The sequence below is a fragment of the Nicotiana sylvestris genome, chromosome 7, assembly GCF_000393655.2.
Source record: "Nicotiana sylvestris chromosome 7, ASM39365v2, whole genome shotgun sequence".
Taxonomy (NCBI): domain Eukaryota; kingdom Viridiplantae; phylum Streptophyta; class Magnoliopsida; order Solanales; family Solanaceae; genus Nicotiana; species Nicotiana sylvestris.
In genome coordinates, this window is record NC_091063.1 from 73,237,073 (window position 1) to 73,253,618 (window position 16,546).

At 35.8% G+C, this 16,546-nt stretch overlaps 1 protein-coding gene across 3 annotated transcripts in view; it reads right to left on the reverse strand.

Annotated features, from left to right (window-relative positions):
* The window catches only part of LOC104217268 (pentatricopeptide repeat-containing protein At2g13600-like), an 87,314-nt gene that overhangs the window by 26,588 nt on the left and 44,180 nt on the right, over positions 1 to 16,546 (reverse strand). The window contains exons 2-5 of one of the 3 annotated variants that reach the window (XM_070150487.1): positions 7,568 to 7,764; positions 2,353 to 3,259; positions 1,216 to 2,286; positions 861 to 896 (exon numbers count right to left, since the gene is read on the reverse strand). In XM_070150487.1, coding sequence (XP_070006588.1) covers positions 1,502 to 2,286; positions 2,353 to 3,244 — 1,677 coding nt within the window. In that variant the 5' untranslated portion in view covers positions 3,245 to 3,259; positions 7,568 to 7,764 and the 3' untranslated portion in view covers positions 861 to 896; positions 1,216 to 1,501. Of the gene's footprint in view, positions 1 to 741; positions 916 to 1,215; positions 2,287 to 2,352; positions 3,260 to 7,567; positions 7,765 to 16,546 lie in introns of those variants that run through there. The other 2 variants (XR_011400830.1, XR_011400831.1) reach the window with 2 other exon arrangements.

Here is a 16,546-nt window from a genome sequence, read left to right on the forward strand (position 1 = left end):
AACCATTAAAATGGAACAAGCATGTCATGAACCACTGCTAGTTCTCAAAGATCGGAGTTGTAGATTTTGTAGGAGGTGAAGAGCAATGGAGGAGAGGAGCAACATTAAAGAATTGCAAACATTTAGATTTTTTTCCTTCAAATTGATGCTTGACTGGGGATAACGCAAGGGCAACTTTTGGGAACATAACATAAGTTTTCGATGCCTCAATTTCTTCAACCATGATTAAAATTACTCACCTTCAGCAAATGGTCCTATGCCTTAAAAGATCCTCATATCAAATCCCTAAAAACCTTTTTTCCTCACTTTATGGAAAACCTAGCAGCCAATATTTTATGCATTTGAAGAATGAATATTAAAAAGTGATGGAACTTCTGCAATTGCAAGTCTTAAAGGTAATGTTAATAGAGGTAAACTACTATTAAATTACTCAAGCTTCAGCAAATCGTCCCTTATTTGCTACAGAATCCTCATCTCAATTCTCTAAGAACCAAATTTGCCTCGCTTGGAGAACCTAACAAGCCATTATTTTTTGCATTTGAAGAATGAGTATTTAATAGTTGAAGATTTTTAACTGCACATCTGGAAGATAAGTAGCTTCAAGCGTTATAAAAATTGTGAACCACACAATGGATATTCCCTCTCAATGTTAAATGCAATGGTTAGAGGCATGATGAATCAGGATCAACCAGAACTTCAGAAACTGTCATAGTAAAAATTTAAACAGAGATGGTAGTATACCTCAGAGCTGTCTCTGTGGCATGTCGTACCTTCTGAATATTCTAGCCCATGATTTATATTTTCCCTGTTAGGCTATCCCAGCTTCTTAATATTGCTGCAGTGAACTTCGAGCAGACTGGTTTTGCACTTAACTCAAGGAATGCCTATTCAGTAACCTGCCATCAATAGCAATGACTGAGAGAAAATTAGTTGTCAAAAAGAATATATTTCTAATAATATAGATATGTTGAGGCACTTAACAACATTAAGAATTTTAAATAGCTCATGATTGAGGAGAAGTGTAGGAATGGCATCGATACCATTTTTCCCTTAAGAAACATTTGGATGGTGGGAATGGGATCTTCGAATGAACAACATAAAGCCAGTTGTTCATAAAATATGATAGGTTGTGATAGTTAACAGGTCCATGTGAAAGAACATTCAGATTTTTCTTACCAAAATGAAAAGCACTAAATCAAGGCACAGAAACATTACCTGTGCACCAAAGAGGTGAGTACAGGCACGTTAATGATGGATCTATCTGCTGCTCGTAACATTAATATCTCTGAAGCTTCAAGCAGCATGAATTACAGTGCCTCACATTTTATGATCATGTTTCTTATCTTTAGTGTAAGTGATGGAGTAATATCTTGAAAAACAAAATTTCTCCCTCACTTTTCCTTTCCCAAATTTTCAGCAAAGCAGGTAACCAACCACCAGAGCTCATATTAATTGTTAAATTAGAAACTGTTATACATGGTTACTACCTGTTTTAATTATGTCAACAAAATGCATCATCTACAAGAAAGTATGAGCATTCAATTTGAAATATGTATCCAGCATCCTTCATTGGATCTACGAGTTTAAGCAGCAACTCTTTTATTTCTTCTAACTGACTGTGGGACTTATCTTTAGCGATAAACTTATGTCTGATATTGTTTATCTCAATCCAACTATAAGATGTTTCTTTCACCAATCCTCTGTCATAGATGTACCTTCGCAGAGTGCGGGCATCACCCCACATTCCTGCTGCTGCATAGATGTTGGATAACATAATATACCTGGCAGCATTATCAGGTTCCAGCTCAAATAGATTTTCAGCCACCCTTCTAGCAAGTTTTAAGTTCCCATGTACCCTGCAAGCACCCAAAAGTGCGCCCCACATTCCAATATTGTCTCTTCCCCAAGGAGCTCTCTTGATCAAATTCGCAGCTTCTCCAAGCATATTCTTCCGTCCAAGTAAATCAATCAAGATGGCATAGTGATCCAACTGGGGTACTATACCGTATTTCCTCTCCATTGAATGGAGATATTGAAATCCTTCAGGTAATAAACCACAGTGGCTACAGGCAGATAAAACCCCAAGAAAAGTTACATGATTTGGTGTTGTATCTGTTTCAATCATTTTCTCAAACCTGAACAAAGACATCACTCCATTCCCATTTTGAGCAAATCCATTTATTATCGAGTTCCAAGTAACTCGATCCTTCCCATCTAACCTCTCAAACAATCTCATAGCAGATATCATGTCTCCACATTTAGAATACATGTCAACCAAAGCATTAACTACAAAAACATTATGCAAATCAATTAAACATGTACATCTAAAAATGTGTCCATGAACTTGCTTACCTTTTTCAATAAGAGGTATGCCTGCACAAGAACTTAGGACACCAACGTAAGTGGATGCACGCGGTACAATACCTTCTTCCAGCATTTCCTTGAAAGTACACAAAGCCTTATCTCCTTCTCCATTTTGTGCAAACCCTGTGATCAGAGCAGTCCAAGCCACCACATTTCTGATCAGCATATGATCAAAAAGTGAGCACGCATCTGGCATTCTAGACGCACGTATATAAGCAACCAACAGCGAAGTCCACGAGAATACATCAGTCTCGCGCATTTGACAGAAAATAGAATAAGAGTACCCGGGTTTGCCACATTTCCCATAAGCATCAATAAGTGCATTGCAAACCACAAGATTAAACCTCACACCAATCACAGTTGCTAACCCATGCAATTCACGCAACAAGTTCAATGAACCCAAACCTGCACAAGTATTTACCACGCTAACAACCGTGAACTCGTCAATCAAAAACCCACTCCCACACTGAGTTTGCATTCTTTTGAAAAACCCCATAGCTTTTCTAGGGAACCCGTGATGAGTTAAGCTTGAAATGATTGAGTTATAGCTCACAACATTTGGATCAGGCATTACATCGAGCATCTGGAAGGTTTTCTCAAAAAGACCCTTTTGAGAGTAAGCTGACAGCATTGTGTTCCAAAATTGGGTGTTCTTGTCTGACAGTTCATTAAAAGCCTGTTGCGCATAGTCTATGGAACAGCATTTAGAGTACATGTATATCAGATGGTTGGCGAGGAATGTGTTAAAGGTTAATGCCGTCTTGATCAGACGAGAGTGTATGAGTCTCCCAAGCTTGAGATCATTAGTTCGGATGCAGTTTGAAAGGAGGCGCGCGAAGTGATGCACAGGCTCAGCGGATATTGCTTCACTTGGTTGCATGAGAGCAGATTATTTCTATAATTAACAAAAATATTCAGGATTAGCAAGGGAAGAATATGTCGCAGAATGCATGAAATAATCGTATATTTGAAATCTTATGGAATTTTACATGGTAGCGATTTGCGAATTTAAAATTTTCGTGACAGATATTTTTGTCGACTTCTCATGATTTATTTAGTAATAGTTCCAAAATTGCGATAGGGAATTGTAGCTAATATAGAAAACATGTACATTTAATTCTTGTTGAAACAGTATTAGGGAGTACTAATTTCTTTATTTGGAAAACAGCTTAAAGTACCCCTATCGTATGCTAAATGGTTTATAAAAATCCCGTCCATCTATTCATCTGAAAATATATATGACGTTAATTCTATTGTCAAAATTACACCGCGACTAATGGCACTTCATGTGGGCCTCTCATTAAATGATGTGGAATTCTTTCATTTGTCCACGTAGCTCAGTGGGGATGAAATTATGAGCCTGTTTGGATGGGCTTAAAAGCAGGTTTGACCAGCTTTTAAGTCATTTTTTAGCTTGTTGAGGTGTTTGGCAAACTTAAAATCAGTTTAAAGGTCAAATGCTTTTAAATCAAAAGGTCCAAATTAAGCCAAAAGTGATAGTTGGGTAATTCCAACTTCTTTTTTTTCTAGCTTAAAAGTCACCCCTCTTTGACCAAGTAATTTACACTACTATCCCTGATACTTATGTATAATTTCCAAAATACCCAATCATTTCTTTTTCTCCTTTCCTCCGCCATTTTCAATCCCTGCCTTCCAAATTCCATAATCTTTTATTTTTCTCCTTTCCTTTGCCATTTCAAATTTGTGCCTTCCAAATTCCATCACCGCCGAACTATTTGTTTTGTTTTAGTTTCTTTTTTGGTTCCATAATATTTTTTTTTAAAAGATTGTTGTTGAATCCCTCATTTTTTTAAATTGGTGAAACTATATTCTAAATCAAAATTTTCAATGAGTCTACATGTTAACAAAGAACTTGAAGCTATGAGACCAAAAAATATATTTTGGTGAAATAATAGATTATTGCATGTTATTTAAATAAATAATTTATATTTAGGCAATCAGTTTAAATTGAAAATGAACTAAATTATAATTTTTTTGTATATGTATTAATTTAGAATAAAATATTAATCATTTTCTTTATAGTGTAAACAACTTTAAGGATATTTCAGTCATTTTGTAGAAATAAGTGCTTACCAGCACTTATTTACCAAACACTTCAATAACTTTTTTTAAGTTTCAGCATTTTTATCCAAACATTTAACTGCTTATTTATAAAACAAGCTCCAGCACTTAAAAAGTGTTTTTAAGCCCATATACTTAAAATTCACTTTTTTTAAGCCAATCCAAACGGGCTCATGGACCTGGAGAAGAATCCCCAGTGCTTGGAATGGCTCAATTTGACCCAGAAACGAGTGACCAGGCGATTTTGTGCTACAGAAATCCCAACACCATTTTGCAAATCTGTAGCAGCTGGGGAATTTTTTTGGGTAATGGTTTACTCAGAATAGTGCGCAATTGGAAGGCGCATCTTTTGGTGGTGGTCCGGTGGCATTTCACCGACGAACGGCGGAGGAGTGTGCATTAAAGCACGACTGCGTTACTGTTCACGGCAGTCGCACTGTACGGAGAGTTGACCCACATAAAAAAGAGGGTCGGATCGGTTAAATGGGTCGAAATTTACCCAAATATAGAGCCTGTTTGGATGGTCTTAAAAACTGGTCAAACCAGTTTTTAAGTCATTTTTTAGCTTATTGAGGTGTTTGGCAAACTTAAAATCAGCTTAAAAGTCAAATTCTTTTAAGTCAAAAGGTCCAAATTAAGCCAAAAGTGATAAGTTGGGTAATCCCAACTTTTTTTTTCTAGCTTAAAAGTCACCCCTCTTTAACCAAGTATTTTACACTACTATCCATGATACTTATGTATAATTTCCAAAATACCCAATCATTTCTTTTTCTCCTTTCCTCCGCCATTTTCAATCCCTGCCTTCCAAATTCCATAATCTTTTCTTTTTCTCCTTTCCTTTGCCATTTCCAATTTGTGTCTTCCAAATTCCATCACCGCCGAACTATTTGTTTTGTTTTAGTTTTTTTTTTGGTTCCATAACATTTTTTTTAAAAGATTGTTGTTGAATCCCTCATTTTTTAAATTGGTGAAACTATATTCTAAATCAAAATTTTCAATAAGTCTACATGTTAACAAAGAATTTGAAGCTATGAGACGAAAAAATATATTTTGGTGAAATAATAGATTATTGCATGTTATTTAAATAAATAATTTATATTTAGGCAATCAGTTTAAATTGAAAATGAACTAAATTATAATTTTTTTGTATATGTATTAATTTAGAATAAAATATTAATCATTTTCTTTATAGTGTTAACAACTTTAAGGATATTTCAGTCATTTTATAGAAATAAGTGCTTACCACCACTTATTTACCAAACACTTCAATAACTTTTTTTAAGTTTCAGCATTTTTATCCAAACATTTAACTGCTTATTTATAAAACAAGCTTCAGCACTTAAAAAGTACTCTTAAGCCCTTATACTTAAAAGCCATTTTTTTAAGCCAATCCAAACGGGCTCATGGACCTGGAGAAGAATCCCCAGTGCTTGGAATGGCTCAATTTGACCCAGAAACGAGTGACCAGGCGATTTTGTGCTACAGTAATCCCAACACCATTTTGCAAATCTGTAGCAGCTGGGGAATTTTTTTGAGAAATGGTTTGCTGAGGATAGTGCGCATTTCTAAGGTGCATCTTTTGGTGGTGGTCCAGTGGCTTTTCACCGACGGACGGTGGAGCAGTGTGCATTAAAGCACGACTGCGTTACTGTTCACGGCAGTCGCACTATACTGAGAGTTGACCCACATAAAAAAGAGGGTCGGATCGGTTAAATGGGTCGAAATTTACCCAAATATAGAGCATGTTTGGATGGGCTTAAAAGCTGGTTGAGGTGTTTGGCAAACTTAAAATCAGCTTAAAGGTCAAATGCTTTTAAGTCAAAAGGTCCAAATTAAACCAAAAGTGATGAGTTGGGTAATCCCAACATTTTTTTTTCTAGCTTAAAAGTCACCCCTCTTTAACCAAGTATTTTACACTACTATCCCTGATACTTATGTATAATTCCCAAAATACCCAATCATTTCTTTTTCTCCTTTCCTCCGCCATTTTCAATCCCTGCCTTCCAAATTCCATAATCTTTTCTTTTTCTCCTTTCCTTTGCCATTTCCAATTTGTGCCTTCCAAATTCCATCACCGCCGAACTATTTGTTTTGTTTTAGTTTCTTTTTTGGTTCCATAACATTTTTTTTAAAAGATTGCTGTTGAATCCCTCATTTTTTTAAATTGGTGAAACTATATTCTAAATCAAAATTTTCAATGAGTCTACATGTTAACAAAGAATTTGAAGCTATGAGACGAAAAAATATATTTTGGTGAAATAATAGATTATTGCATGTTATTTAAATAAATAATTTATATTTAGGCAATCAGTTTAAATTGAAAATGAACTAAATTATAATTTTTTTGTATATGTATTAATTTAGAATAAAATATTATCATAATCATTTTCTTTATAGTGTTAACAGCTTTAAGGATATTTCAGTCATTTTACAGAAACAAGTGCTTACCAGCACTTATTTACCAAACACTTCAATAACTTTTTTTAAGTATCAGCACTTTTATCCAAACATTTAACTGTTTATTTATAAAACAAGCTCCAGCACTTAAAAAGTGTTTTTAAGCCCTTATACTTAAAAGCCACTTTTTTTAAGCATACTTGTAGCTTTTTCACCTTTCTGATATGTACACCAGCTTTTGGGATTAGTAAGCTCAAGGCCCTGTGGTTGCGCATTTAGGTAGCTTTTTCAACTGAGAAATTGTGCCTTTTGCACCCTAGTTCATCTTGCAGCCCTTTACTAGTTAGTACTGAATAGTGTCTTTTGCACCCCAGTTCACCCCCAGAAAATAATAACTTAATAGATACATATCATCAGTGGGAAATACTTAGAAAACTGCTCCTAACCATGAATTCCGAAGTTGAACCTCCTAACATGTATTCCGAAGTTGAACCTCCTTATGATATTCAGAGGAAGGGCAATATACCATTCTGTTAAAACTGGGCGGCATAAAAACAATGAAAGAAGAACTAGGCAGCATTTTAGCGAAGAGGAGAAGACTTAGAAAGAAGAATCGAAGGTAAAAAAAATTCGCCAGTATTTCACTGCTATTTGGACGCTGAAGAAGAATAAGAAGAAGAAGAAGGAGGAGGAGAAGGAGGAGGAGGAAGAAATCATCACATACCTGTTGCCACTGAATCTCTGTTGAAGTTGAAAAGGGAACGCTAGTCGCTGTTGCTGCTGGTCGTGTTTTAATAAAAGTGCAATGATCCCTTCTTTTTTAATTAAATAGGCTGGCAGCTTCACTCGCTTCGCTGCTACACCAACAGATTCAACGACCTCTATATTCTTTCTCTGTGTAGCTAATTTGCGAGCAGCACCCTGAGAAAAAATAAGAAGGCAAAGGTTTGATGATGTCCAAGAGAGGAAAGACATAAATGTACCAAAAGCTAGTATTCTCGTGTAATCTTCAGATATTTTCTGAATAAAATAAAAAAAAATAGATTTTTCGACCAACTCTATGTCTGTTCTTCTAGCTATTTGTGATCTTTCCATATCCTTTATACATTCTGATATCAGTTAGCTTGGTATAATTGTCTTCTTAAGGTTGATTACTCTTTTCTACAATATTCAAACCTTACTATTTCTATTTTAAGACAAATAATTGTAAGATCATGCCCCATTATATTAACAATTTAAATTAATTAAAACTGCAGAGATCATATAAAGGAACTCATGAGAATCTTGAACCAAATGATTCAATTGATATAAACATTAATGATAAAAAAAGAAGAGAACATAATCACTTTGTGAGGTCACTGGTCAAAGAGTGAATATTGTTGTCGTTGGAGATACTCCAGTAAGTTTATTATTCCTTAGAGGCAATGTCATCAAGGGAAAATGCATGAAAATTTATATGTTTTCCATGCTTCTGTTGGTTATGCAGTCATGCAAGCTATTGAGCAATTATGATTTTATCAATTCTTCACTGAATAAGAAAGAATATGCAATGAAGATGAGACAAATTAAGAAAGCAACAGGTGAAACTTAGCAAGCAAAATAAGCTAGAAAGACAGAATTCTGGTGAAAGAAATCAGAGACTCGATGTACAGAAGTGAACAAGGGGACAATTATTGGATTATTAGCTATGATGCAACTCTTCGTTACCCTTATCTGTTACAACTCTTTAGTACCCTCATTCAGACTATTTGGCTGATAACAGCCTTATTAATAATTTGTTGGATAAAATTAAGAGAAGGGTAAAATAGCCATTTAGTTTTTGATGGATATTTTGATAATTCAACTTTGACTTTAGGACCTTCCCACTTTTAGAATAGTATGACTAGTCTCTCGGCACGTGCGTTGCACGTGTATCATAAGGTATGTAGTAAAATAATTTTGTAAAAGTTTTCGATACTATTTAAGTGAAGCTTTGACTAAGTGATTTTGGAAATAAGGTTCATAAATTAAAGAACCAGAAAAGGTAGAAACACTCTTGAAATGACGAAAGGACATCAATATATAATTCCTTTTCTTTTTACAAATAAAAATTGTATCATCATTCAAATAGCAATTTTTCTTCAATCTGTATCAATTTTTCTTGAATCTGTATATTCAGAAAGGCAAGCAATTTGTCTGAGAAGAATAACCCCAATGTCTAATAGACGTGAAGGCAAACACTTACCCATTAGACTAATGCACAGACATGAACGAATCTCACAATTTTAAGTGAAAGCAACACAAGCATAATTGAACAGAAGTAAAAGAATATGTTTATCAAAAATATTACCAGAGAAAGAAAAAAGGGGCAGCGAAAAGATTTTTCTGAATAACCAAGAAAGCGAACAGGGAAGATCGAACATCGATAGCAAACATCGAACAAAAATCTCATGGTTTCAAACAGAACATCAAAACCTAACAAATAAATCCCTCAATTTTACAAACTAGAAATCACAACAAAGATCGAACATCGATAGCAAACATCGAATAAAGAAATTGGGGCAGCAAAATGATTTTTCTGAATATTACTGGAGAAAGAAAAAGGAGCAGCAAAAATAGGATTAGACGGTTTGAGGTAAGTAATGATTGTAAATACTGTCCTGAGGGTTTGAAACCCCGTATTATACGTTGTTGTATTACTTTGAGGTGACTTGCACGCTGGATGATGAGCGTGGGGTAGAGCACCGCTGGGGATTGTGACCTAGTCCATCCCGAACGAATATTTTAATGCGTATTTGATAGTTAATTGTTTGACATTATTATATTTTTGGGTTGTATGCCATGTTTGGGGCCTTGTGCCGACTTGTTGAGACCCTTAGAGGCATTTTTACTATCTTTCCTCACTCTATTTGTTTGAAAGCATATTCTCAGTCATGTTTTACCTGTTTATTGCTCAAATCTGGCTTTATCACTATAGTCTTAACATGTGGAAATTGTTTTGGCCTGAGTTCCCTGTTTTAATGAGGTAGACCGAGGGTTTGATTGTGAGATTGATGACTGAGATAGACTGAGAGTCTGATGGTGAGGTTAATGACTGAGAGAGGCTGAGGGCCTAGTTGTGAGGATTATATATCTATGGATCAGGCTGCACGCCGCATCAATGTACATATATATATATATGTGTATATGGATCGGGCTGTACGCCGCAATAATACTTATATGGATCGGGCTGCGCGCCGCAGCAATATAGCACTTGGGCTGTAGGAGCCCTTCCGGAGTCTGCACACTCCCGGCGAGCGCAGTTGACTATTTATATGGATCGGGTTGTGCGCCACAGCGATGCATGGATCGGGCTGCACGCCGTAGCGGTTACTTTGATTTCAGTTATTGTGAGAGATATACGGATCGGGCTGCACGCCACAACGGTTACTATATGGTACCAATTGAGCGTGAATGCTAAGTGCGAGTACTGATTGGTAAGAGTTGAGTCACGAGTGACAGAGAGGCTATCCCGAGGGGCGATAGATATATATATGCATATGAGTGGTGTTTTGCCTGAGAGGCCTGTTTATGGACTTATTGATTTCACTCCTCTTAAAATGAGTTTCTATCGAATATGTTGATTTATTGACTGTTTTACCTCATCTTTATATTGAGCCTCTGTCGGAAAGTTGTACAAATGTTTTAAAATAACTTTTATTTAACCTGTGGTTTATGAGATGTTCAGAAATTAATCACTGATTTGACATTGGTTATTTCCACTGAGATTTTCAAGTTATGAAGTGTTTGTGATTACTGTTTTGCTCGAGGAGCTGTTTTACGAACTATGCTTTGCCCGAGGGGACGATTATGAATTTAATCTCTATTATTATTTTAAATGGTATTGAACCCCTACTGAAACTGTTGGAAGGTATTTCAAAGATGATTTTTACTAAAAGCTGGATTTTAAAAGGGAAGATTGACTCGTATTATGATTTGAAAGCCTGTTGTGTTTATTGAACCCAACGTAAATGTGGATTCATTGTTTCCTACTGCTAAGCCTTTATTTACTCTTATTACTTACTGGGTTGGAGTACTCACATTACTCCTTGTACCTCGTGTGCAGATTCAGGTATATCGGAACCCGGTAGCGGGTGTTGATAGCTCAGCCGCAGAGTCATCAGAGTTAGCAAGGTGGCTGCATGACGTTCGCAGCACCGCTTCCTTCCCCTCATTGTTGTTACTGTATTTAGTACATTTTAAGACTTTTGTTGTATTCAGACCTTGATAGTTGCTCATGACTAGTGACACCCCGAGAGGCGCCATCACGACCGGGCCGGTTTGGGGTCGTGACATGGGGAGATATAGTAATTTGGTCCTAGTATTCCTCTTGCATAATCTAATGCTTTAGTAATGTCATTAAAACCTTTGAAAAGCGGTTTTTCTATATCTTTAATAGAGTCTAGTACTTCTAACCATGTGCGAAAAATACCCTTTGTCTTACCATGTATAACTCCATAGCGCTTAAATCTTTTGTCTTGGTTTTTATCTGTAAAATATTGTCCTAAGACATTAAGAGCCGCTATAAAATATTTAGTATCTTTTTTATTATATGTTATCCATAAGTTATTAATTAGACACCTTTGAGGTCCGTCTATGACACATTCTGGTAGAACTCTAAACGACATATTTGATGGTGGAACGAATATTAAATCATGTTTTCCAAAACTTAATCTTTCTATATTAGTTTGTTCTGCAAAAGGGTGTGGCTTAAAATGAAGATTACCTAATACTGTCTGCAAGTATTTGTCTGAGGGTGAGGCTTGAATGCCCTTCCCTTTGTCTTCAGTCTTGGAAACTGTTGGTCTCATGCTGTACATGTAAAATATTTTTTTATTAATTGACAGTAATTTTAAGCCTACTTAACTGATCTACTAAATTATTATCTTTTCCTTTAATATGTTCAAAAAACTAAATTATATATTGTTATAGTATCAATAAAATATAACCATCTTCTTCTACTACTATTTTTGCGTTTATCTTTTGGTGAAACATAACTATGGCTTCGCAATCAGGTTCTAATTGTTACTTCTTGTTTATTTAATATATATATTTTAAAACTATTTAATCCGTAAATTAAAGCTAATATCTCTGCATCTATACTACTCATATTTCTTTTTTCTCTATATTTACCACTTTGGTAAGCACATATATTTTCTGTATTCTTATCACTATATTTATTTGGTTTTGCTTTTAAAACTGCTCCCCATCCTTCAAAACTACAGTCTGTTTCTATAAGCAAGTAGTCTGTTTCTAATGGCATGTTTAAATCAGGAATATTGTTTTTATTTTTTCTTTAACTTTTTGTACTAATTTAATGTCTTCTGTGTTGAAATGTTTTTGTCCTGTAGAGCCTGTCTTAGCATATAATGGTTGTGCTATTTTTTCTAAGTCTTTTATAAAATTTCTCTCATAATTTACTATTCCTAAAATTATTTGTAGCTCTTTGGTATTATCCAATTTATCTGGCATTTCTAGAGCTTTTTTGGCTATATGGGGTTGTAATTTAATTTTTTCATCCCCTAAATTTACTCCTAGAAAATTTATATAATTTTTACATAGTTTCATTTTCTTTTTACTAATTATTATTCTATTGTCTACAAATAACCTAAATACTGTCTGTAGATGTCCTAAATGTTCTTTAGTATCTTTACTAAATACTAATATATCATCTACATATACTAAAACAAATCTCTTATATTCTCCAAATATATTATCCATTTTTCGTTGAAAAATTGGTGGAGCTGTCTTTAGTCCGAACGACATTACTAACCATTCGAAATATCCTTCTGGACAAGTAAATGTTGTCCATTCAATGCTTTCTTCATGCATTTTTACTTGCCAATACCCTGATTTACAGTCAAACTTACTGCATATCTTTTTTCCTTGTATTCTATTTATTAATTCTGTTTTATCAGGCAACTTATATCCATCTGTTCTAGTGTTATCATTAAGTCTTTTGTAGTTTATTACCATTCTTGCTTTTCCTCTTACTATCTCAGTATGATTTCTAACCATAAAAGTTGTTGACCTGTGTTTAGATGTAGATCTTCTTATTACACCTAAATTCATAAGTTCTTTAATTTGAATTTTGAAGTCTTCTAAAAATCTTGATTTGTAGCTTCTATTGAAGCTGTTTTAATTATATATTCTAGATTAATTATATCCAATTTACACATCACTTTATTATTTTCCCAATATTTTAAAGGTTTTTCTCCTATTATTTCTATTTCATCTAATATCTTTATTATATTATCCAGATCTTTTTCGTTTTTTATTATTCCTATTTTTTGTAATCATGTTTTAAAATTGTATAATTCTGTTTCGATATCTATTAAAGTGTAGTCTTTTTCTAATATATCTCTATCTTCATTTTCTTCTAGTATTAAGGTTTTAGATTCTTCTTTAATCTTACAGCATGTATTTTTATCTTTACACTCTTTACAACATTCTTCCTGATTTTCTTGCAGGTTTTTCTGGCTTGTGTTCAGTCGTGTCCTTATCCTGGTTGCAGTTTATATTATTTGTACCGGTATTTGTGTAATGTTTTTAAAGAATATTACTCCATCTCTACTGAGTAGACAACTACCATTATTATGTAATATAAAACTTAATCCTAATACAAAGTCTACATTTATGTTTAAGTCTCTTACCCAGATTTTGTCTACCTTATAGCTAGGTTTATAAAAATCTAAACATGTATTTATAAAGCTAATCTGTGATTTATCTACATAATGTTTGTATATATTATGAGTTCCATCCATTTGCATAGCTGCAACTGGCTTATCTAAGGTTTTGATTAGATTTGGAAGAACTATCTTTTTATTTATTATACATCTTGTGCATCCGGAATCTACTAGAGGTAATGTTTCTATTTCGTAATCTTCTATTTTGATTCTTGCTAAATTTTTTTATTGTACTTAATCTTTTATCTTCTTACCATATCAGCGGTATCACGACCCAATCCCCGAACCCGGTCGTGATGACGCCTCTCGTGAAGACAAGGCCAGCCAGACCAAAACGGAATACCTCTTTTAAACAGTTAATCATCATAAACAATAATAATATATAATATAACGTTAACAACAGCAGGAACTATCCCAACACCGCCCAAACCGGGGTGTCACAATTCATGAGCAACTAAGAAGTCCGGATACAAGTCTACTGAACACAAAATCCGATACAATAGTTCATAAAAAACATGGAAATGATAGGATAAGGGAGGCACAGGGCTACGAACGCCAACAACTACCTCGTAGTCTCTGAATCACTGCGTGGACTAGGAGAAATCAACACTCAGGAGCGGACTCTGCGATGCCTGAATCTGCACACATGGTGCAGGGAGTAATATGAGTACTCCGACTTAGTGAGTAACAATTATAAATAATGGCAGAAAGTATGAAAACACGTAAAGACACAAAGAAATTCCATATTAAGCAGTAAAATCACTTAAAACGGTAAATCAGTGAAGAATCAAATGATATTCCTTTTAAAACAAGTAAAACAGGTAATTTAACAGGTAAATAAGAAGTAGAAATCCGCCCCTCGGGCAGAGTATCAATCGCTCAGCATAGTATCAGCCCCTCGGGCTCACTCTCATTACAGTATCAGCCCCTCGGGCTCACTCTCGGAATAGTATCAGCCCCTCGGGCTACCTCACAATCACTCATATCAGCCCCTCGGGCATAGCATCAATCACTCAGAACAATGGGTACCCGCGCTCACTATGGGTGTACAGACTCCGGAGGGGCCCCTTACAGCCCAAGCGCTATATCAAGCCACCTCGTGGCATCATCACTCGGCACTCGGCCTCACATCACTCGGCACTCGGCCTTACATCACTCAAGCCACCTCGTGGCATATAAAGTATCTCAGGACCTCGGCCTCAAATCACTCAGCATATCCTCACATATGGCCCTCGGCCTCACTCAGTCCAAAATCATCACAAGCCCCTTAGGCATTAGTAAAATAGTAGTTCTCAGCCCAAAACATGATGTAAAAATATCATTTAAGTTTCAAATCTGAGTAAAAGTAGTTGAGTTTGTAAAACAGTAGATATCAATAGGACTGAGTTCAAATAATAAGTCAAGTAGTAAGAAAAACAGTGATAAAAATCCCCGAAGGGTTCAAATGGATGGCACGAAGCCCAAATATGGCAATCAGCCCAAATCATGATGATAACAAATGAATTTCAGTCAAATATTCGGTAAAATCATCAATCGGGATGGACCAAGTCACAATCACCAGTAGTGAAAGACCCCACGCTCATCATCCAGTGCATATCTTGCATCAATATAGCACTACGTTGTGCAATCCGGGGTTTCAGACCCTCAGGACATCATTTACAACCATTACTCACCTCGAACTGGCTAATTCTCTAGCTCGCGACACCTTTGCCCCTCAAATTGGCCTCCACGCGTGTCGAATCTATCCAAAATCAGAACGAATACGTCACAATATGCTAAGGGAAAAGAGCCCAAGCAAAACCATTCGAAAAATATCAAAAATCTCGAAATTAGCAAAACCCGAGCCCCGGGCCCACGTCTTGGAATCGAGTAAAATTTATATTTTCAGAATCCTCATACCCTCACGAGTCTGACCATACAAAAATTATCCAACTCCGATACCATTTGGTCCTTCAAATCATCATTTTATATTTTTGAAAGGTTTCACAATTTTCTTCCCAAATTCCATCTCAAATCACAAATTAAATGATGAATTCAGTGATAGATTCATGTATTCTAGCCAAATATGAGTTAAAATCACTTACTCCGATGAATTTCTTGAAAAATCTTCGAAAAATCGCCAAAATCCGAGCTCTCTAGGTTAAAATATTATCTAAAACCCAAGATCTCGTATTTATAGGTACCCCTCAGGTTTCAGCTACCGCGGTCGCGCCCACTTTTGTGCGGTCTGCGCGATGCCTACCGCGGCCGCTTTTGTACAGTCCGCGCGACGCCTACCGTGGCCGCACCCGCTTTTGTGCGGTCCGCACATCACTCAACGCGGGCGCACTTATTTTTGTGTGGACCGCGTGAGTGAGTTCCGGGGCCTGCAACCCCTATAGACCTGCTACAACTATGATTTTTGTACTAAAACATCCCGGAACCTACCCGAAACTCCTAGAACTTCGAACCAATTGCACCAACACATCCCATAACATCGTTCAAACTTGCTCAAAACTTTGGAACGCTCACAACAACATCAAATCACCAATTTAACATAGGATTCAAGCCTAAAAACTCTTAAATTATGCTTTCGATCAAAAGGTCTATCAAATCTCGTCAGAATGCCCTGAAATTTTGCACACATATCCCAAATGACAAAATGAAGCTACTGCAACTCTCAGAATTCTATTCCGACCCTAATATCAAAATCTCGCCTATCAACCAAAATTTGCCGAAATATCAATTTCGCCATTTCAAGCCTAAATCTTCACTACAACTCCAAAACCCATTCCGATCGCGCTCCTAGGTCACAAATCACCTCCCGAAGCTAACCGAACCATCAGAACTCACTTCCGAGCCTTCTAACACATAAGTCAACACCCGGTTGATTTTTCCAACTTAAGCCTTCATAAAAGAGACTAAGTGTCTCATTTCTTACCAAATCCTCTCCGAACTCGAACTAATCAACTCGATCACATAAAAAATGGATAACGAAGCATAAAGAAGCTGTAATGGGG